The sequence below is a fragment of the Chinchilla lanigera genome, unplaced genomic scaffold, assembly GCF_000276665.1.
Source record: "Chinchilla lanigera isolate Chin_1 unplaced genomic scaffold, ChiLan1.0 scaffold00005, whole genome shotgun sequence".
NCBI lineage: Eukaryota > Metazoa > Chordata > Mammalia > Rodentia > Chinchillidae > Chinchilla > Chinchilla lanigera.
The window spans coordinates 36,863,100-36,886,025 of record NW_004955406.1 but is presented as its reverse complement, the minus strand read 5'-3'; the positions used below and the strand labels follow the sequence as shown (position 1 = coordinate 36,886,025).

Sequence of the window (22,926 nt, the reverse complement as noted above, 5' to 3'; positions counted from 1 at the left end):
AAACGCGCCACGTTAGACGTACTGTTCTTGCATTACCCTAGCCAGCTAAAAGCAGAAGAGGGTTTACAGGCCCATCGAAGCCACTTGCCCTCCCTTTTACACTCAAACGCCCCACCCTGAGAGGGTCAGGCCCGCGCCAGCCTCTCGCCGGGGTTTTTCCAGGCGCTCTTCTCCGCACTCCAGACCCGACCTACTCGATTACATAAATCCTCCGAACCAGAACCCGGTCCGAGCTCCACCCGCCCGCCGCGGAGGGGCGGGGACAGCAAGGCCCCGCCCACAACCCCGCCTCATTCCGGAGGGGTGGAGCGCACCTACGCTCGCAGCTGGGGCCGTGGTCCCGCCGAGCGCCGGTCTGGCCTTGTCCGCCGGAAGCCCGGCCTCGCGCCGGGAAGGACCGGCCACGGCGGCAGGTCCGTGAGGGTGAGCATGCGCGGGCCCCGACCGCTAGGGTCCTTCGCTGGCCCGCGCCCCCTGCTCGGGGATACGGGGCGCGAGATCGCGGCAGCCGGAAGCCTCCCGGCGGGGTCCCCGGCCTCTCTCTGCTCCCCGCCCCGCCCGCCTGGTCTCCCAGCCGCGCCGTGACGTGCGCGCCCCCGGTGCGGAGGCGACGTCGGGGGAGCGTCTGGGAACGCGCCGGGGGCGGGGCGGGGCGAGGAGGGGCGTCGGCGAGGAGGAGGCGGGTGGCGGTCTGGCCCTTGGTCTCGGCTGTTTTTGCTTCTCCCATTGAAGACTGGGCGTTCCAAGCTTTTCTCTTCTGGGCGGTCCCCACCCTTCCTTGGCACTAGCGGAGGCTAAGATACTAATTCTAGGGCCTCTGTTGCGTTTTTGTTGGATTTTTTTTTTTTTTTTCTGGGAAACGGGATCCGGCCGCTTATCCTAATAATTGAGAAAAAATGTTAAGAGTAGTTGATAGTCGCACAATTAGGTTAAAAGTATTTTTGCTAGTCACTCTTATTTTGCAGAAATACGTTTTTGATGTCAATTGCGCATGTGCTTGGAAACCAGAGTGCTTGACCTCTTAACAATTGTGTGACCTTGGACAGATAAATTCTAGCTGCTGAGTGACTTCGATAAACTCATATACACACAGATACACATATATTTTATACTGCATAATATGCATAATATACGTGTGTATCTGTATGTACATATAGAAGGTAGCACTAACCAATTTCACATAGTTGTGAAGATTAAGTGAAGCCTAAACACTGTGTTTAACACAAAATAAGCACTCAGTAAGTGCTACTTATATAAAAATAGCATTTTTCACTATGGTTTGTGGTTTTGATTTTAAAGATTCTAATTATGAAGTCTCCCTCCAGTTTTCTTTTGTGAAAATATAATAGAAGGATATGCCCTAGGGTTTCTGTAATATCTGACCCTTCAGAGTGCAAGTGGTCAAGGCACCGGGTACTGCAGGGCTGTAGTTAGCAGTGAGCGGTGTTGCACTACTCTGTGTGTGAGGAGGAGGGCTCTGGTCACCAGAGGAAACACGCACAGAAGAAAAGCTTGGTGAAAGTGTATGATGTCTTCGCTGTTCCTCTGAGGGGAAGCCCTGGGACGCACGATCATATGCTACTTTGTATGTGAATTTGACTGCGGGTAAAATATAGCTGACTATATAATTTCCTTAACAGAATTTGAAGGATGTTCGTTCCAAGATCTTTAAAAGTCAAGAGGAATTCTAATGAGGACGGCAGAAGTTGTGTAGCTAAGAAAATTAAACCAGAAACAGAAGTCCAGCATTTGGACAAAGACAGAGGGGTTCCATTTGATGCTTTAGTTCCAAAAGAAGCCGCAGCACCAGACAGGGCCGGCAGTGAATTGGGTCCCTTCCCCAGACCAGCTCACCAGGTAGTCGAGGTTGGCCTGGTAGCACCTGAGCAGAACGAGAAGAACAGCCCTCCTTTTGAAGAGCCTGTGAAGTCCTTTTCCAAAACACAGCGCTGGGCAGAGCCGGGGGAGCCTGTCTGTGTTGTCTGTGGCCGTTATGGAGAGTATATCTGTGATAAGACAGACGAAGATGTGTGTAGCCTGGAGTGTAAAGCAAAACATCTACTCCAAGTTAAGGAAAAAGAAGAGAAGTTAAATCTCAGCGACGTACACAATGCTGGTTCTGAGCCAGAGTCTCCGCTCACTGCTTTTTATGTCTACAGAGAGCATCCTTTTATTTCAGACCTTCAGGAGGACCAGATTGAAAATCTTAAACAGCAGCTAGGAATTTCAGTTCAAGGGCAAGAAGTCACCAGGCCCATTATCGACTTTGAACACTGTGGTTTCCCTGAGGCCTTAAATCACAACTTGAAGAAGTCTGGCTATGAGGTGCCAACCCCCATCCAAATGCAGATGATCCCTGTGGGACTTCTGGGAAGAGACATTGTGGCCAGCGCAGATACTGGCTCGGGAAAAACAGCTGCTTTTCTTCTTCCTGTTATCATCCGAGCTTTACCAGAGGTAATTGATAGAGTCCACATGCATTATTCTAAGGAACAAATGTGGTATTTACCATATTTCATCTTTAACTGTGATAAAATTGCAAGCTGAGAATAAATGTTTATTTATTTATTTTTTTGTTTTGTTTTGTTTTTGTTTTTCTTCCGGTACCGGGAATGGAACTCACCACCTTTACTTGCCAGGCAGGCGCTGTGCGGCTGAGCTAAGTCCCCAGCCCGAGAATAAATATTTTTAACTTATAGTCACTGGCACTCCTACTTTATTTTGCTGCTGATAGTAGTTGAGTATAGAACATAATTTTAGAGACTTTTTCTTTCATTATCTTGAACCAAAGGTCTCTTCATTGAAGATCTAAAATATTCCTTACAGAACATTTTTTAAAACAGATTTTCTGTTAAAAGAATAAGCTTTTGATGGGGGAGGGAGAATCCTGCTGACCAGATGAGTTGCAATTTATATGTCAACTGTGCCTCCTTGAATTTTGTATTTTGAAGAAACCACTTTTTAATGAAGTTTAACTCTATTGTAGAATTTCAAAATAAACCCTTCAGCATGATCCGTGGTTCTTAAAGTAATGCTTCATTGCCTTGTTACTTTATAGTATATTAAGCACTTTCACACATTACTAGTTTACTGAATATTTTGAGTGATTATTTTTTGTCAATACAGGTTATGTATCCCTTACCTGAAGTGCTAGGGACCAGTTGGATTTAAAATTTTGGAGTTTTTCCAGTTTTGGAATATTGAATAGACTTTTACTAGTTGAGCATCCCTAATCCATAAATAGGAAGTTCACTACAGTATTAAACTTGAATGTCATGTTGATGTTCAAAGTGTTTTGTATTTCACAACATTTTGGATTTCAGGTTTTTGGGTTGGAAATATCTAACCTGTATTGGTGAATCTGTAGGCTCTGAACCATAGCAGAAAAGAAAGGGAGTGAAAAATGTGGGTTAAGAGAGGAAAGATAAGGGAGAAAAATTGGGAAAGCTAGAATAGTAGAGGATAATGTGAGTGCTGGGTGTGGTGGTGCACACCTGTAATCCCAGTACTGGGAGGCAGAGGCAGGAGGATTGCCATGAGTTTAAAGCCAGCCTAGGCTACATAGTGAGTTCAAGACCAGCCTGAGCTACAGAGTGAGAGCCTATCTTAAAAATAAAAAAAAAAAAAAGATAATGTGAGAAAAAATAAAGTACTAAATGTTCAAACTATAGATCAAACACACTGGAGGACCATAAGGCCAACACTAGGATATGGAAGATCCCCACCCCCAGCCGCAAAGTCAGTCCTTTGCATGAAGTAAGAAGTAAATCTACAAAAGAGGTTAGAGAGAAAAACCGGGGTAAAATGCTGAGCTCTGACCGGATCCTTATGGTGACATCCGGTTTTTCTGTTCTGAGGAGATGGGTAGAGACTGCAGAGCCCAGTATCTTCTTGTAGGAGCAAACCTTCCACTTCCCACTTTGGTTACTGTGGACACCTCTCCCAGGCCCTAGTTTTGGTCTTCCGTTGTATATCTGTGTTACAAAAAAGATGGGATCAATCTATGATAGCTTTTGGAGAAAAAAAAATCTGAATTCAGTGAGCAGAAGGTGGCAAAGCTCATATCTAATTGGACTCATGAGAATGCTTTCAAAGGTAAATGTTCCTGGAATCACTGAAGATTTAGTCTACATCCGCAAGAATTAACTGCTGGTGCTTCTGACTTGTTTTTCACCTCTTTGCAGAGCAAAACTCCATCTGCAGTCATTCTTACACCAACGAGAGAGTTAGCCATTCAGATAGAGAGACAAGCTAAAGAACTGATGAGTGGTCTGCCGCGCATGAGAACTGTGCTGCTTGTGGGGGGCTTACCCTTGCCCCCACAGCTTTATCGTTTGCGACAACACGTCAAGGTAAGCACCTGTTTGATAGAGTGTCTTTGAAAAATTTTGTAAGCCGTACAAGAATTAGTATTTTGTTTTATTTCCCTTTGAGGACAAAGTATGATTTTAGGTAGTTTTTAAATTCTTGGCAAGTAAGCCTTGAATTCCTTGAAGTTCATTCCATACAGGAAAGGGACACAGTGCATTGAGTGCCCCGTCATGTGCCAAGTGTGGTTGAATGTATTCACATTCATTATCTCATTTAACCAGTCACTTTTGTTCTGTGGGTGGGTTGGCGTATCCTAACTTTTATGGTTAAGTTGAATCTTGGAACGATGGGGTTCATCTAAAGATCTGTAAGCAATAAATGAGTGTTGCCAAAATTGGAAACTTATCTACTCCTTCCTTAGCTATGCTATTATGTGTGGTCGTATTTTCTTTCTTTCTTTTTTTTTGTCTTTTTGAGACAGTGTCTCACTGTGTAGTTCAGGCTGGTCTTGAACTTACTTTGTAGCCCAGGCTGGCCTTGAACTTGCAATGATCCTCCTGCCTCAGCCTCCCGAGTGCTGGGCTTACAGGTGTGCGCCAACATGCCTGGCTAGTATTTTCTGATATTTAAAAATATGTAAAAGTAATACAGTGCATTGATGGTTTTGGTGCTTGGTAGCAGTATGTCTGTAGGTAAGTAACTTTGTGTCTGTGAGCCTGTTCCCTTGGAGTTTGAATGGTTGGTTGAATAGTTGCCTTTAAAGTCCACATGTTTAATGAAAGGATTGGAACAGATGTTGACCAGTTAAAGTAGGCTTTAGCCCTGGTGCAAATGCGGGGTCCTGGAGTCCTGAGCTGCTCTGGACTCCATTTAGTTTCTGGGGTGGTAGGGAGGTCCTGGAGTCTCAAGGGAGAAGCTGAGATTCCAGTAAGTTGGTGGGACATCCTGGAGGAGGGGACAACAGTGTCTTACCAGCTAGCAGGCATCTACTGCAGTGTTCAACACCCACCTACCTGCTGCAGTGAACCCAGGCTTTGCACATGCTCAGTAAGCACTCTACCGCTGAGCCACATCTACAACCCGAGTTTAACAACTTCTATGGGTGAACATCAGCTTTCTTAGAGCAATAATGTAAAGATCAAATGAGATGTATTTGACAAATTTAAAACATAAAATACAATTTTAAGATACTACAAATCGATAATGGGATATTTTAAAAGTTATAAAAAATGGGATATTGGATCAGTGGTTTTTAATATGGACATCCAAAATATACAATAGGTAAAGGTGATTTTATTAATACAAAACTATTATATGTGCAACAATATATATTTATAAAGTAAATACTAAAAATATTTTTGATGGGCATGAAATTTGAAAGTAGGTTAATAGAATTTACTACAATCTCCTGTGAACCTGTGCATTGAATTAATTTTGTTGCCGAGAATAGAATGGAGATAAGCATGTGCAACTTCTAACAGCTATTCCTGTGTTCCCACATTGGTAAATATGTGCAAATCCTAACAGCTTTGAAATAACTATTCTTGCATTCCCATTCTTAAATAAGTTAACACACTGGGGTAACCTCCAGCTTGCAACATTTAGTAACTCAAGATTGGGTGCAGCGTTTTGACACTTTTTAAAAATTCTCATGCAACATAGTATAAAGAATTTTTTTTCTCCCTAGCTCCCTGGAAATAAGTTGCTGACTTGAACCATACTCTAAAGCGTAAGAGTATGGTTCTTACTAACAGGGACATTATTCTGCATAACCACAATACATTTGTGGAATCAGTAAGAGCGTAGATTCTTTGGAATACATCAGGAGTTAACATTGATATCATCTATATCTTGGAACCCGTTCTCATTTTTATAATTTTCCCATCATTTTTTTATAGTACCCGTTCACATATTGCATGTAGTCCATTATCATCTCCAATTTGGAACAGTTTGTCAGTCTTCCAATTTCCTCCTTAAAAAAGAAAAAGATTTACATGCCTCTTAGTTTGAGGGACATCCCTCATATGATTAGGACTATCACAGAAGAGGTGGTTTGTACTTTGCATTGCATTTTTTTCAATGGTAGATTTCTGTTTTCTTCCTGGTGATGTCCTCTCTTTTTAGCAATTCTAAGGTTCACTTTTCCCCTTTTGACATTTAGTAAATATTTTGGGAGGGAGTATTTTGTGCTATATAAATTTTTGTGCTTCACCAAACTTCCAGTTTATTCACTTCTTTATAGCAGTGTAAATTCATGTTGTCCTGTTTTGTTCAAAGGGTTGTAATCTGTTTACATTGTGATTTGATTTGATGCTCCAGTTGTCCTTGATTTGCCCCCTGGAAGTACCTTCTAGGTGGTCTGTGTCCTTAGATCATATCCCCACTATTCTTTGAGTACTTCCCTGTGTAAAGAAAATGCTCCAGGCTTGTCTTGTCCTTTCCCTTGCCCAGCCCTGGAATCATGCCTCCCTTCAAGGAGTCTTGGTTTCTTTTGGTAAGGAATAGTATTTGGAAACTAAGACGTGGGTGCTGTAGATACTCACTGCTTTTGGGCTGTCGCTGTTTCTAGTACCTCTTATTGGAGACAGCTGGGAAATCTAAGTGTGTGCTTTTTCGTGTGTATAGTTATTACAGTCTGAGACCATGATTTACGTTGAGTTCCAAGTCTAATTCAACACAAAGAAATTTGCTTTACGTTTTCTGTTTCCATATTTTTATATCTGTAACTCTGACAGGGAAAAACCTGCCGCTTACTTTTCTTTATGTATTTGTTGGTTTGACCAGTTCTCCTACAAAGGGCCACTCTCACACCATGGAGACTGTCCCCTGCCACGCAGCCTTCCTTCCTCACTAGGCTCCACGCCTGAGCCAGCCCTCCTGGAGTCCCCTCCCCTCCTGGAGTCCCCTCCTTACCCTGCTGCCACTCCCAGGCCTCACCCTAGCTGGTGCTCCCTCACCAAAGGCATCTGAGGAAAGATAACTGCAGCATTTTTCAAGAGCAAGGGCAAAATAAAAGAGCTTTTCAGGTTAAAAAAGAAAAACCGGACAGTTAATTAGCAGTGTGCCAGTTAAAAGACCTTTGAAACTGAGAGTCTACCGATAGAAGATGGTTCCATACGTGGAAGCACGCATGGTGCGCGAAGAGTAAGCTCGTTCGTGAGTCTAAGTAAACGCTGAATAAAAACAGTAATAATAATCAACAATCTGAATTTCAAAAAAGTGGAAAGTAGCTGGCTAACAGAGGCATGTAACTGCAGGGAATGTGGTAAAGCATTTGCCCGAGATAAAGGTAAAAGTTTTAGTTAACTTTACAGTTTATTAAATTATATGTATTTGTTAAAGTTCAAGGGAAAATACTACAAGAATGAAAAAAGGTTTACCATTTTGAAAGCAGCAGAGGGGAAAAAAGACGAAGAGAAGAATTAAACTCAACTAAAAATATTAAAATTGAATTGAAGGATCAGGGACATAGCTCAACAGCACAGTACCTGCCTGGCAAGCGCAAGGTCCTGAGTTTGATTCCCAGTACCATAAATAAATATGACTTGAAAGTTTATGATATTTCTGGAGTGCCCAAGCAAATCCTTACAGTTGTGTGAACAGAGAATCTTATAACCCTTATAAAAGATGTTAACCTTTTCAGTGGTTTTATCATCCTGCCAGTGTGGACCTGAGCAGTGAAATACAGTTGAATTAGATCATTTGTAGTTCTGTCTTATACCAGACACTTTCAGTTAATCCTCACAATAATTAGCATCATTTCCAGTGGTGGAGGAGAGAACAGAGTCTCACACCATTATTACAAGGTAGAGCTTGGAATACTAGTGAAGTTCATTCGACCAGAGAACCCCTACTTCAGCCATTACTGCAACCACTGTGTTACAAAACTCTTGAGAGCCTCGAGCAACCTTAGCAATCACTGTGCCCAACTTCTTAATTTAAAAATGAAATAACAAACCCAAAGAGGTTACAGACTTTGCATTTGTGCACTTCGCCAAATGGCTAATTGCCGGCACAGCCCCTCACTGCCTGTCGCCCTTATCACCTGACCCTCGCTGGCCCTCCAGCCTCAGGAGTGTCATAGATGTCATTGTCCCTCTGCTTCTGTCACTCTCCTTGCTCTCCTTGCTCACCCTGTCTAGTCCTTCAGGTTTGAGCTTATGTTTTAGGTAGGGCTGGACAAATCTCTGCCTTCATTGCCTACCATCCTTATCTCATTAGCATTTATTTGTTACATCTGTGTCTTCCCTGATGTTATAGGTTATCCAGGAGCAGGAACTATGTTTGACTTATTCATCATTGAATTTTGAGTACTTAACACAGTGTCACATATTAGCCACTTAGTAAAAATTGAATGAATGAATATTATCTAATTTTCAAATTTGCTTTTTCTCTTTTATTCAGGTTATCATAGCAACCCCTGGACGACTTCTGGATATAATAAAACAGAATGCTGTGGAACTCTCTGGCATAAAAATTGTAGTAGTAGATGAAGTAAGTAGTATTTAAAAAGCATTGGTGACATAATTTTATATAATTTATGGAAAGTATATTATGATTACATAGTTTTATTGTATATTCAGGGGCATTTTCTCCCCCAAAGGAAAAAATGCAGAGACTTAGCAAAAATAGCATTCTGAGCAGGTTCCTGTGCAGTGTTGAGGTCTGGCACATGAACTAAACCCAGAGCTGTCTTGTAGTTGACGGCTGGTGGCACTAAGTCAACAGGTACTGTGTTCACAGTGATAAGTTTTTAAACATTTAGTGTTCTATGTCATTTGTCCACAAAATTAAAGGAATCAGTGATAACAAATTATTAACAGGAACTGTGGAAATAACTAGTAATGCTTTGTTGCATGGCTCTTTTTACTTCTTTTTTTCTGTGTGGACAGAGGTATCTGTGGTTGTGATTGTTCGGTTTTGTTTTGTTCATATATCCTAGGAGCATTTTATACTTTTGGCTTCTATGACAAGGTGAAGTAAGTGTAATATTCCTTGTGTTATGTTCCATCATGCAGACAAGCACAAGACCACAGAACCTTGTGCCAGTCTACACTGGGCATGTACGGTCCCTGCCTACGGGGCACATGTATGTTCACACGTGTCCCCCAGCAGTGACAGAGCAGAGGTTTGGTGCTACCCCCAGTGATAGAACTGTGGGTCACAGGTGCTGGCCCATGACAACATCCTGGCTTGCTCTGGGGGCCTCAGAAAGTAGCAGTGGATACCAGAGGAAGTGGAAGGAAAACGTAGCTAAGACCCTGAAGACCAAGGTGTGGGCATTTTTGCCATCTCCCATGAGACCTTGTTTAATCTTTTAGAGCAGTGGCAAGGTTGAAGAATGATGGCAAAACTGTCTCATAGGCCCAAAAGTCCTACAGGGATGTAAGATAACATTTTTCAGTCCATTACAAGGTCTGCTAAGTCAGCATTGTCCTGGCATGCCCTTCCGGTGGAACTGATGTATTGCATCTACTTATCAGCAGCCTCACTCTCAGTGACCGGACTTCCTTTTGTTGATAAGCCCATGTTCTTCCCGTCTGTGGAGCCTGGGAAATGATTTTTGTGTGGAATTTAGAAGTTAGGTTCCGTTCATCCTCGCTGCTTTTCATAGCCTTTTCGTTTTCTTCAACCAGCGATAAGGTGTGGCAGTGCTGTGTTTACGGTAAGGTGGAAAAGAAGTATCCATTCAGCAAGCACGTGCCGAGTGCTGCTAGTCCAGCCCCTTGGCATTTAAGGAATTTGGTTTCTGTGTGGTCTGGAAGGGAAGTGAGCTGATCCTGTTGGTTAGGTTCCAGAGCTGAAGTCGGCACAGAAGTACGATTTAGGTACACGTTGACCAGCTCTGGATTAGTTCGGACAGAATTGCAGAGAAGTTTTGAGTACTGTTCAGACCTGCAAGGTGCTACAGTCTTGTCAGAGAGAAAAGACCCATACACGTGAAGTAAAAGCAAAAACATTATCCTGTGTACTGAGATACAAAAGCACTCAAATAGATGATGTAGGCCAAGGTTGGCAAGTAGTTTCTGTAAAGTACCAGAGGGTAAATATAGGTTTTGGGGGGCTATTATGGTCTCTGTTGCAACCAATGTACACAGCCATAGTCTGTATAAAAATGACTGTGACGGGATTCCACTAGAACTGTATTTACAAAAGCAAGTAAAGATTGGAAATTTTTCTGAGTACTGTATTTTGCCAACTACTGATAAAAGCTATTAATACAATAATACGACTGTATATGATATGGCAGCTGTTCAGGACAAAAAAGGTCAGAAAGAAAAATGAAAGTAAATATATTGGCACCGTACAAAAATGGCTTCTTAGAGATAATGGAATTCAACCTGGGCCACAAAGAATGGAAAAAGATTTAGGAAATAGGGGATGTATTAGATAGTCCGCATGAAGAATCTGACATAAGCAGAGTCAGAAAGCCCAAGTGCCTAGTGTGGGTGAGGAGGGAACAGAAAAGAGACCAACCAGCTTGAATTCTCCTGAGAAATAATAGGAGCAGAGTTGGTTAGCTTGGGTGGGGTCAAATTATAGAGGGCCTTGAAAGGGAGACAGAGGAGCTATGATTTGATGTGGGAGACAATGAGGCTTTCTGAGCTGGGGTGTAACATGTTGAAAGTGGTGGTTTAGGAAGCTTGTTCTGCTCAGTACAAGAGAAATTAAAAGAAGAAAGAGACTGTGAGATAGAGGAGCCAGCAGTCCAGACAGGGGGTGAAGGGGTCAGGGACAGGATGGAGGCGGTGGGATTCAAGGGTTAATCTGAGAGTCACTGTAAAGTAATTATTTACGAGTCTTCTGATGGCTGCATTTGAGAGACAAAGAAGGCAGCTATAGAAGCGACTCTATAAGTTATAGTTGTACCTTTAATTTGAGAAAAGGATAAGTGGGTACATTTTGGAGCTTGGTAAACTATTTGAGCTCAGCTTTAGAATGTTAAGTGAAATAAATCAGATACAGAGGTTTAAATATTACATGGTTTCTCCTATGTGAGAAACCCAAACTATAAATAAATAGCAAAATAAAAGATAGATAATAGGAAGTAGAGAGATCTTTCTCAAGTGGGAAGGAGGTCAAGAGATGGAGGGAGAGGAGAGGAAGGGAATAAAAAAATTAAGATATTATGTACATGTACTCATGCCGCACAAGGAGTCTAAACGTTCTGTACTGCAGACATGTACTAATAAAAAAAGAGCCTTGAATTTCAAATGAATGATGGACCCACGGGAACCACCCTGTAAATGTAAGAAAGGTGCTTTGGAATCCGTTTGGCCTAATGATTTCTGTAAGAGAAAAAGGCTGGAGAGAAATGAGCGGGGAGACTGGAGCAAAGGGCCTAGCTTGGAAGAGGAATCATTAAAGTGAACTAGTCTAAGGGACAGAGAGGAACTAAGCATGAGCGATGCTCCTGCGGAGGAGAAGTCTGCTTCAAGAGGTGGGTGATGACCGGAGTGATGAAGGGTGAAAACTAGGATAATGTCTTCAGAATCTGAAAATTCTGCTGTGCTGTGTCTCCAGTGAGACCTGTCTTTTGGCCCTAGAATTTTCTGCCTGCTCCTTTTGTAAGTGTTCCTACCTCTGAAACCTTCCCTCATTGCCCTAGGCCGCCTTTCCTCTTTGTTGAACTGCTCACAGACTTCGCTTAGTGTATTCTCAGCCATAGCCCAGTCACCAAGTGCAGTGTTTATCCAAGTTTCTGTAAAAGGAAGAACAACTTGTCATGTTCAGTGAATATAATGCAAGACCAGACCTCTCACATAGATGTTCTGATTCACTAGGTTCGAGCCAGAGTCCAGGAATTAGTAAAAACTCATTCCAGGTGATTCTTAACTTTGGAGAGGTCTGGGGCACACTGACTAGTAGGTTGCTGACATATATTTAGGGCCTTGTTCAGTGCTTAGAATTAATGAATGCTTATTTATTTATGAGATGTATTTTAAGGCTTTTGGTTTTGTGTGCACTGTTACTGGTTTTGAGGATACAATGGAAAGCGACACAGATTGGCTCTCTGCCTCATAAAACTGAGACAAATGTTGCTACCCAAAACAGTATAGCAGAGTAGATTGGTAGTTGGGGAATCCCTGGGAAGGGGATGTTTATGCTGCAATCTGAATGAAAAAGAACCAGTCATGCCAAGATCCATCTCAGGCAGTGATGGCAGACCTCTGAGAGACTGAGTGCCCGAACTGCCCACGACGCCATGCTCTGGCACAGCTCCTGCTTTCCAAGCACGTGCGTGGCCCCTGTGTGCGCTGTTAACAGGTAGCTGGCTACTGGGGCAGTGCTGGGGTGACTTGGCTCATGTGCTCTGTGTGCCCACTGTGACACATGTGCCCTAGGTTTGCCTCCGCTGATCTGAGGGAAGACTGTTGCAGACAGGCCAGCCAGTGCCCAGCTGCGGAAATGAGAAGGTACCTGGGGTATTTGGGACAAAAGGAAGGCTGATGCGCTAGGGTCGGGAGGATGAGGGAGAACGGCAGGAAATGAAGTCAGAGACGTGAATACGTGTGGAAACGTACGACGTTAGGCTGTGTTTAGATGTTGGATCTCATTCTGAGTGTGGTGGGAAACGACTGGAGGGTTTAAGCAGGACAATAATGACACCTCGTTATACTCCCAGAAGAATCCCTGTGGTGGGAGGAGAAGGGGTCCTGAGTGGTGGTGACAGCAAAGGGAGCATCCTGTCCAGAGTGAATTGGAGAGAAATAATCCGCTTTGGGATGCAGTAGTAGTGTCAGTGGAATTGTCATGGATTTGAAGTGGGTGATGAAGAGGAGATGAGTAGGGACTTGCAGTGATGCCATTTCTTGGGATGTGTACCAGTATAAGAGAAGGTTTTGCAGGGAGGAAATACAGAATTCCATTTTGAGCATGTTAAGTTTGAGAATCCTATTAGATCCAAGCAGAGGTATTAAGTGGGCCATTGGTTTCTGCCACTTGAGTTCAGAGAAACGTCATGGCCAGAGATAAGGTTTTGGTAGTCTTTGAGTTATACTGGTACTCAGAGCCATGGAGGGAATGTGTCTGTCTTCTTTAGGGAGAGAGGACAGATGTGCAGCAGAAAGGGCCTGCTCTGGAGCTTATGGGGCTTCCCAGCAAATAGAGTGTTCAATGTACAGAGACTGAATAGAAAATGGATCTGAAAATAAAGTAGCCCCTGAGAGAGGAGAAAAGTCCTGACAGAAATATTTGAAGAAGATGGTAATAATTATCTTATGAGCTGTAATTTAAATATATATTTTACATTTATGAATGTTGTCTGTTTTGATTGATTCATCTGTTTCTATGTTGGACCATACATTAGACCATGCATACATGATTTGAAAGTAAGGTCTTTGTTTGTTTGTTTTTTTGAGACAGGGTCTCTCTATGTAATTCAGGCTGTCCTTGAACTCACTAACTAGCCCATGCTGGCCTTGACCGGCTGCAGTTCTCCTGTCTCAGTCTCCTGAGTTTTGGGATTGCAGACATGGACCACCATGCCTGCCTTCCTCAGATGTCACACAGCCTTTCAGCTTCATGTTTATAATGCAGACTCTAAAGCCAAGTTACCAAGGTCTGTGTCTCAGCCCCACTCCTTAATCACCGTGTAATATGCCTCCATTTCCTGATCAGTAAAACTGGGATCATAATAGCGACTGCCTGGCAAGGTTTGATGAGGTTGTGTGCTATACTTGGAAAGCTGCTTGCTGTATAATAAATGTTCAGTGAATGCAACTGTTGAACCATAGTTAGCCACTCAGTAGATTTGGTAAGTGAATGTTCAGCCCCTTCAAGAGTGAAGTTTTGGTAACAGAGATGGAAGTCAGATTTTCAGACATTCAGGAAGTCGTGAGTAATGAGAAATACACCCAGTTCAAAAAATAGTTCCAGAAAATTTTGGCAAGTTCGTTTTATAATTGGGGCACATTTACCTTTACCTCTTTTTCTTATCTTTATGCTTACCTCCTGCCATTGCATTTTCTCAGTAGCTTTGTTTTAGTTGTGAGAAGTTCTGATTTTTGAAACAGTATACACACACACACACACACACACACACACACACACACTTTGTTTTTGTCATACTGGGGATTGAACCCAGGGCCTTTACACTAAGCTACATCCCCAGCCCAGCATATATTTTATTTTGAGACAGGGTCTCATTGATTTATTCAGGCTGGGCTTGAACTTTTGATCCCCTGCCTGAGTCACCCAGCCTGCTGGGATTACAGGTATGTATCACCACACCTGAGTCTCAAACATATTTATGCAGTACTTTTACTTGTAAGAATTTTAAAACATATATTTTTCACATTTTAATCTGCTGACATCCTCTAAAATAGGAAATAGATTAAGAAGTAGAAACAAAGATGTAGAAAGAGTAACTGTTTTCCCAAGGTCTGTTTCATAAAGACTTTAAAAAAATGCAATTTAAGCCAGGCGTGGTGGCATGTGCCTGTAATCCCAGCACTCTGGAGCCTGAGGCAGGAGAATCGTTGCAAGTTTGAGGCCAACCTGGACTACAAAGTGAACTCAACACCAGCCTGAACTGCATAGCGAGATCCTGTCAAAAAGACCAAAAAAAAAAAAAACAGTTGGAGATTCAGGATATAAGTATTTTCTTTGTGTAATATAAATGAAACAGAAATTTCATGAAAAAATAATCCTTGCTACATGTAGGTTTTCTATTCTGGTATTTTCTATCCTATCCTGTTTTCTCTTGGTTTTTATTGTAATGTTATTCATGGCTCCTATGTTTCAAATTGGTAACTATTTTATGAGTAATCTGTGAACATTAAAGAAAAGCTGAAAAATGGGAGAGAAGGGCCCATGTTCCTCGAACCTTAAAATAACCATAGTTAATATATATGTCCTTTCACATCTTTTCTCCAGTGCATAGTTTGTAAGAGGCCTTAAGAATTCAGACTTTAATCTGTACACAATGGGAGCCCTGGAAGGATTTAAGCAGGAATGTGTTATAATCAGACTGGTGCCATGAATGTGAATAGCCTGGAAGCAAGAAGACGAGTTCCCAGGATGTGGGCAGGGTCTGAGCCAGGCAGTGGGTGTGGGGTTAGGGAGAGGCATTTCTAGACATACTTTGGAGACTGAAAGTAAGAGAGCTTGTGGTCATGTCTGGATTATGGGATAAAATGACAAGTTTAAGTTTAGTTCTTTTATGTCTATCAAGTTTTCTGCAGTGAGCATATTCTGTTACTTAAGATATTTATTAGAGATGAAGACTGTCTTCTCATGGAGCATTTGGGGGTAATTTCTCTGTGAAAGAGAGCGGTGCTAGGGAGGATCTAGGGGGGGTGGACCTGGGTGGGTGGGATGGACCTGGGTAAGTGGAAGGGGGAAGCTGGAGCAGGGACAGCAGGTCTGGACTCCTTTTAGAATGTGTGCAGAAGAGAAGCAGAAGGCACTCATTTCTAAAGGCCTGGATGTGTTCCCCAAGACAGAAGATGCAAGGCCATCTGCGGAGACATGTAGGACTTTGTGGGATTATGGAGAAAAGCGGGAGATGGTGGCAAAGCCTACCGTGCACGCGTGCGCACAAGCATGTGTCCTGTGTGGCCCACAGTTATTGCAAACAGGCTGAGACTTCCGCTGCAGGCGTGTCCTAAGCATCTTCTGTACTTCATACTCTATCTTGTTGCTCCTCGTGACAGTGCTACAAGGTGGTTATTACAGGTTGAATATCCTTAATCCGAAAATCTAAAATCCCAAATGCTCCAAAATGCAAAACTTTTTGAGTGCCAACCTGACACCAGAGGAAAATGCCACACCCTGAAACTTTGCTTCATACAAAAAATTATTAAAAATATTATATAAAATTACCTTCAGGCTAGGTGTATATGGTATATATGAAACAAACAAATTTTGTGTTTAGATCTGGGTCCCATCCCCAGGCTCTCATGTACATACAAATGTTCTAAAATGTGAAAAAAAAATGTCTGCAACTCAAAACGCTTCTGGGCCCAAGCATTTTAGATAAGGGGTGCTCAGTCTTTGTTTCTCATTAGGAAAAAATCTAAGGCTTAGCGCTAATTAACTTGCTTAAGGTCATGGGTGGAGCCAGGATCAAACTCACCCTGTCATGATTATTTCAGATTTTTAAAATCGCATAGAATTAATAATACTAAAATAAGCATTTAAAATTTGAATTGCAGTACATTAGTGGGCACTTAAAATACTATTCCTTAATTTAAAATAAATAACATATTGTTCCCAGACTATAGGTATCTGAATTGTGTTTGAACATCAAGATGCCTTAACCTTTTATTTTTTAGAGGCAGCACTAATTTAAATTTTTTTCTATTTGCTTAGTAACACATTTATTGTGTTACAAAAGCAACACAGCAGTGTATTCAGATGTGAAAGCCCCTATCTAGTCTGCCTTTTATAACAAAATACCTTAGACTCTTAAAAGCAACAGAAATTTCTTTCTGATAGTTCCAGACTTTACAGTGCAGATGAAGGCACCGGCATGTTCCACGTCCACTGAGGACTGGATGTTGGTTCCCTCCTGCCAGGGCCTTCTGGTCAAAGAGGAGAACAGCTCCCTTGAGCCTCTTCCAAGGGCACTAATTCTGTCTGCATGGGGTGAACCCCTCTAACTTAATCATCTGAAGGGCCCCCGCTCATAATGCTACTAGATTGGGGGTAAAGTTCCAACATTTGAGTTTTGGGATATACAAACATTAAGACATACCCGCCCCCAGTGTTACATTTTTAATATAAAGTAATATTTTATTATAAATATACTACATAGAGATAGTTAAAAAAAATCAAACTGCAAAAAACAGTGAAATCCCCCTTGAGTATATACACATAAAATATTTTGTCAGATAGATAATGTATTATACATAGTGTTCTTCTATACTTTGCTTTTTTTTACCCTAGTAACCTATTCATTGTCTAATAAAGGGCTTTCTAATCACTTTTCATGGCAGTATAATGTTGTATTATATGGATTTACCATAATTTACTGTAAAATCTCTTTTTGATGGATTTTTAGGATGTGTATGGCTTTTGCAAGTATTAATAATGCCATAACAGCAATCTGTATGTTACTGTAAACAGTTCATAGTTGTATCTGATATTTTCTCCACATGCCTGTAATCCCAACACTCTGGGGGCTAAGGCAGGAGAATCAAAAGTTCAAGTTCAGCCTGGGCTGAACCTTGCAAGACTGTCTCAAAAAAATTAAAAAAGGGCTGGGGATAGAATTCAGTGTAAAGGCCCTCACACACACACAAGAAAGAATCCTGTGGATTGTTTGTCTTTTCACATTGTTTGTGATTTTTTTTTCCTACATAAGAGGTTTTTAATTTTTTATGTTCTTAATGATAATTTTATCTTGGGTGACCCTGGGTTTTAATGTCAAGCAAGACTAACTTTAAGATTTTTTTATTTTAGGCTGATACCATGCTAAAAATGGGCTTTCAACAGCAAGTACTTGACATTTTAGAAAACATTCCTAATGATTGTCAGACCATTTTGGTTTCTGCCACAATCCCAGCTAGCATAGAACAACTCGCAAGCCAGCTTCTGCATAACCCCGTGAGAATCGTCACGGGAGAAAAGAACCTGCCCTGTCCCAGTGTGCGTCAGATTGTCCTGTGGGTAGAAGACCCAGCCAAAAAGAAAAAGTTATTTGAGATCTTAAATGTGAGTAACGAAGCAGGGAACCATGTTTTGTAGACTGTGTTTGCATTTTCTAGAGCTTTTAAGAGAATTATTTCTAGAGGCAACTTTTGGTGAATTTGATCTAGATTGATGAATTTATTTAATAATAAATTGTTTCACCTATGTCAGAATTCTGTGAGGATCAAATACATTTTTATTTGTGAAAATATGCTTTATAGGTGTAGGCTTGGTTTTTTGCTTTTTATAGAAAGATATTTAAATACTAAGATTATTCCTTAAGAATTTTTTACTTTCAAAAAATTTCAGTACTTTCATTTATATAAGATGGGGTTAAAGCCAGGCATGGTAGTGCACACCTGTAATCCCAGCACCTGGGAGGCTGAGGCAGGAGGATTGTTGGAACTTTGACACCAACCTGGGCTACAAAGTGAGCTCAAGTCCAACCTGAACTGCATAGCGAGCCCTGTCTCAAAAAGACAAACAAACAAACAAAAAAAAACAGGGTTAAGCTATTTCTTGGGTATCTGTCCTTGATAAATTTTTAACTTTGACTGATTTAAACACATTTTAAGTGGGTGATACAGTATATACAATGTAGTTACTTACAAATACTGTATTGAGGTAACCAGGATTTTTATTGACTCATGAGCAGAATTTAGAACTATATTAATAACGCTCAAAATTTGCAATTTAATGATGCAGAAATGTGAAGGGCAATAGACTGGCTTCTGTTTGTACATATTTTAAAGAGCATGTGTTTTTAACACAGCATGTCTTTTTTCTTCCTTAAAATGTATATGAACCTTTCCTTAACTAATTTGTATTAATGCTTTCAGAAATTTATTATAGCAGTAATTTTAAATAACATTTTTGGCTTTTCAGGATAAGAAGCTCTTCAAGCCGCCAGTGTTAGTATTTGTGGACTGCAAGCTGGGAGCAGATCTGCTGAGTGAGGCAGTGCAAAAGATCACAGGTCTAAAAAGCACATCGATACACTCGGAGAAGTCGCAAATAGAAAGGAAGAGCATACTGAAGGTTTGATGTTCAGCATTCTTCTTTTTCCTGTAAATCTCTTTTGCCTTATTTTCAAGAGATAATGTATTTCCGGCTGGTTTTTTTGTTTGTTTGTTTGGTTGGTTGGTTTTTCTGAGGGGTTTTTTTGGTACCGGGAATTGAACTCAGGACCTTGCGCTTGCCTGGCAGGTGCTGTGCCACTGAGCTATATCCCTGGCCCCTTTTCAGCTGGTTTTTAAAGCAGACCTTTTTCTAAGAATGTGAAAATGTCAGGCAACCAATAACCATGAAGTTAATTATTCCTCTTGCTCAGGCGGCTGTGTTTTGGGAGCAATATGGCTGTTCTGTGGGGAGTATATACTAAATGGATTACTAGTTCGCGATTCATCATTTCTGAAATCAGGTCAGTTTGGCCTGGAGCAGAGCAGTCATTCGTCTTTGGAAAAGATTTGCCTGAGTAAATTAATAGAATAAATTGTTTGGGGGTTGGAGAGAATTCAAGCTACATACGTTTTTCAGGTATAAGACTTTATTGAAAAACTACGGTAAAAATATCAAAGGAAGTATTTGAAAAAGAAAAGATGTTAGAATTACATAAAACTATATAAAATAAATTCTGATTTAATCCTGTTGCTTCTTTGGAAAGGGATTACTGGAAGGAGACTATGAGGTTGTGGTGAGCACTGGAGTCCTGGGGCGAGGCCTGGACTTGGTCAGCGTCAGGCTGGTTGTGAACTTTGATATGCCTTCGAGTATGGATGAGTATGTGCATCAGGTAAAGCAGCTCCACCTGTCACCACGTTTGGTTCATGAGTTTTAGTAAGGCACTGTCAGTATGATGTTAAGTTTAAAAAAACCAGCACATAAAGCTGTATACTTTTACTCTTAATATATGTATGCAGCCGGGCATGGTGGCGCACGCCTGTAATCCCAGCACTCGAGAGGCTGAGGCAGGAGGATCGGTGCGCGAGTTTGAGACCAGCCTGGGCTACAAAGTGAGCTCAAGGCCAGCCTGAACTGCATAGCAAGACCCTGTCTCAAAAAGACAAATAAATTAATATATATATGCATATAAACTATATTTTATTTTTAAAGGCTCTCTGTATGCCTAAAATGCATTTCAGGCTGGTTGGGCACAGTGACCACACCTATAATTCTAGCTACTCAGGAGGCTAAGCCAGGAGCATCATTAATTTGAGCCCAGCCTGGGCAGCACATGGAGACCTTGTCTCATAAATGAATGAATGAATGAATGAATGGGGATGTAGCTCTGTGTTCCCTGGGGTCAATTCCCCAGGACCCCAAAAAAAAATCCCTGAAATGTTAACTAAAAAAATTTTTAGGTACTAAATTTTCTTTTTTCTTCAGTGAACATAACTAATTGCTTTATAATCAGAAAAGAAAAACTGTTGAAAATGATTGTTTGAGGTTGATTTGTCTGGCCAAAATAAAATTGATCTTTTAATACAGTATCCTTTAGTTTTTGTCCTGTATTCTTTAGAATCTTGTCTTCATCTGCTCTTCGTATCCTTGTTTGTTCTAGTCTTTCACCTCTTAAAATTTTGTTTCTTTCTTTTGCTGCCAAAGGTAACAGTAGCTTCTCTTTTGCACAGAAATAGAGCCTTCTTTCAGCACTGCGCTATCTCCCGCCTGCTGCCTGTCTTCCTCCTAGGGCATTGCTTACAGTCCTGCCACGCAGAGCCTTTCTCTGATGCTCTTAGAATCACCTCCAAATGCCACATTTACTTGACTCGCCCTCCGAAGTGCTTTACGTGCTTGTATTTTTGGTACCACCTCATTTGCCTATAGAGCAGTGAACTGAGTGTCCCACAGCTTTTAGTTGTTCAAATAACTGGCCTATTTTCTTGCAGATTTTTACTAATTTTAAGTGGAAATCTTTGCTAAATATCATTTAAGAAACTTTGTTGCTTTTTAAAGAGTGTGCAGGTTATAATTACTTAACTTTCCTTGCTATCCCGAGACCAACTCTGAGACTCCCAGTTACTCACTCCCAATGCTGTGAAACAGCAACGGCATCAGGAATTGGTGACGTTTGTAAGATTTCTTACCTCTACTCAGAATGGCTGCAGAACTTTGTACTTTTCTAGTTCTTTATGTGGGTCTTTTGGGTTTGTTAACTAGCTTCAGTAATTAAAATTCATCTCCACATGATAACAAACAATGTAAATGATGAAAGATGTTAAATGAAAAGCCTTCTTCTTCCTATTGCTTTTTATCTTTGAGTAGTTTCTACAGTTAACTGTGCAGAAAATATAAACATACGTAGATTTGTGTGTACACACATACATAGTTACATGTATATAACACACATATGTAAATGGGATCTCATCATACCAACCATTCTGCATCTTTATTAAATGTACCTTAGATATCTTTCCTTACCAGCACACATAATAGGTACATTTAGCAAATGTTAATTTGTATTGAATTCTTACTGTATTTCCATGCATTGCTTTGAGCTCTTTAAATGAGCTTTTACTTATTTAATCTGGATTGTTTGGTTTCCATATTTGCAAGGTAATATATTGTATGAATGCACTGTTATTATTTAATGTATCCTTTTGATGGATGATCAGATGTTTCTAGTATTTTTGTTACTAAGTAATGCTGCAGTAAACCCTATCTCTTTGTGCTCCTGTGTGAGTGTTACTGTGAGATGGATTCTGCCAGATATGATGATGTGTGCTTCTGGTCCCTACTACTTGGACGGCTGAGGTGGTAGAATTGCTTGAGCCCAGCAGTTCAAGCTCAGTTTGTGCAACATAATGAGATCCTGTCTAAAAAAAAAAGCAATAACTAATAGAATAGCTAAGTTAAAGGATGTGTATTTAGAATTTAAAATTATAATAGGAATTTCTGTGTAGTGCCTGCTTTTCAGTTTCAGTAGAGTAGAGAGCTTCAGGGAGAAATAATTTGACATTTGTTAACATCAGATATATCTTAGAGTTTGGAGATGATTTTAGTTACTTTCTGACAACTTTATATCTGTGTAAATGATGTTGATAGATGTTACTCACATGCTATACAGTTCACCCATCTAAAGTGAATTCAGGGGCTGGGGATTTAGTTCAGCGGCAAAAGCGCCTGCCTGGCAAGCGCAAGGTTATGAGTTCGATTCCTGGTACCGGAAGAAAAGACAAAAAAATAAAATAAAATAAAATAAAAAAATAAAGTGAATTCAGTTAAATGGTTTTAATTTATTCATAGAGTTGTGCAACCTTGCTGCAGTCAATGTTAGAAAAATTTTATCACCCTGAGAAGCTACCCCCACTATCCTCAGTCTGCACCACACATGTGCGCACTCACACACCCCACTAGCAACCACTTCTCAGTCTGTGTTCTGTCTCTGTAGATTTTTGTCTTCTGTGTATTTCATATCAGTGGAATCATGCAGTGTGTGATCTTCACTAACTTGCTTCTTTCACTTAGCATGTTTTGTGTTCACCCATATTTATCATGTTAACACACCATTTTTTATTGCCAAATAATATTCCATTGTGTGAATGGGTGTACCACCTTTGCTTATCCACTCATTAGTTGCTAGATGTTTAGGTTGTTTCTGCTGTGACTACTGTGGCTGCTATGAATTATGCTTCTATGAAAATTCATATGCAAGCTGTTGTGTCCACCTGTGTTTTAATTTCTACTGGATTGGTACCTAGAAATAGAACTGCTAGGTCATCTGATAGCTCTGTGTAACATTTTGAGGACCTTCCCCATTGTTTTACTGTTTTACATTCATACCAGCAATACATGAGAGTTCCAGTTTCTCCACATCTTTGTCAATAATTATTATTATCTTTTTTTTAGATTATAGCCATTTTAGTAAGTATAAAGTGGTATTATTGTGCTTTGACTTGCATTTTCTTAGTGGCTTAAACAGCATTTCATACGTGCTTGTTGGCTACTTGTATATCTTCTTTTGAAAACGCCTGTACACAT

The 22,926-nt window shown here is 40.9% G+C and overlaps 1 protein-coding gene across 2 annotated transcripts in view; it reads left to right on the top strand.

Annotated features, from left to right (window-relative positions):
• The first annotated feature begins 279 nt into the window (after positions 1 to 279).
• Ddx59 (DEAD (Asp-Glu-Ala-Asp) box polypeptide 59) overlaps positions 280 to 22,926 on the top strand; it is a 24,327-nt gene continuing 1,680 nt past the window's right edge. Inside the window, exons 1-7 of one of the 2 annotated variants that reach the window (XM_005375143.2) lie at positions 280 to 413; positions 1,641 to 2,457; positions 4,185 to 4,352; positions 8,716 to 8,805; positions 17,719 to 17,970; positions 18,832 to 18,984; positions 19,610 to 19,738. In XM_005375143.2, coding sequence (XP_005375200.1) covers positions 1,651 to 2,457; positions 4,185 to 4,352; positions 8,716 to 8,805; positions 17,719 to 17,970; positions 18,832 to 18,984; positions 19,610 to 19,738 — 1,599 coding nt within the window. In that variant the 5' untranslated portion in view covers positions 280 to 413; positions 1,641 to 1,650. Of the gene's footprint in view, positions 424 to 1,640; positions 2,458 to 4,184; positions 4,353 to 8,715; positions 8,806 to 17,718; positions 17,971 to 18,831; positions 18,985 to 19,609; positions 19,739 to 22,926 lie in introns of both variants that reach the window. The other variant, XM_013522046.1, reaches the window with a different exon arrangement.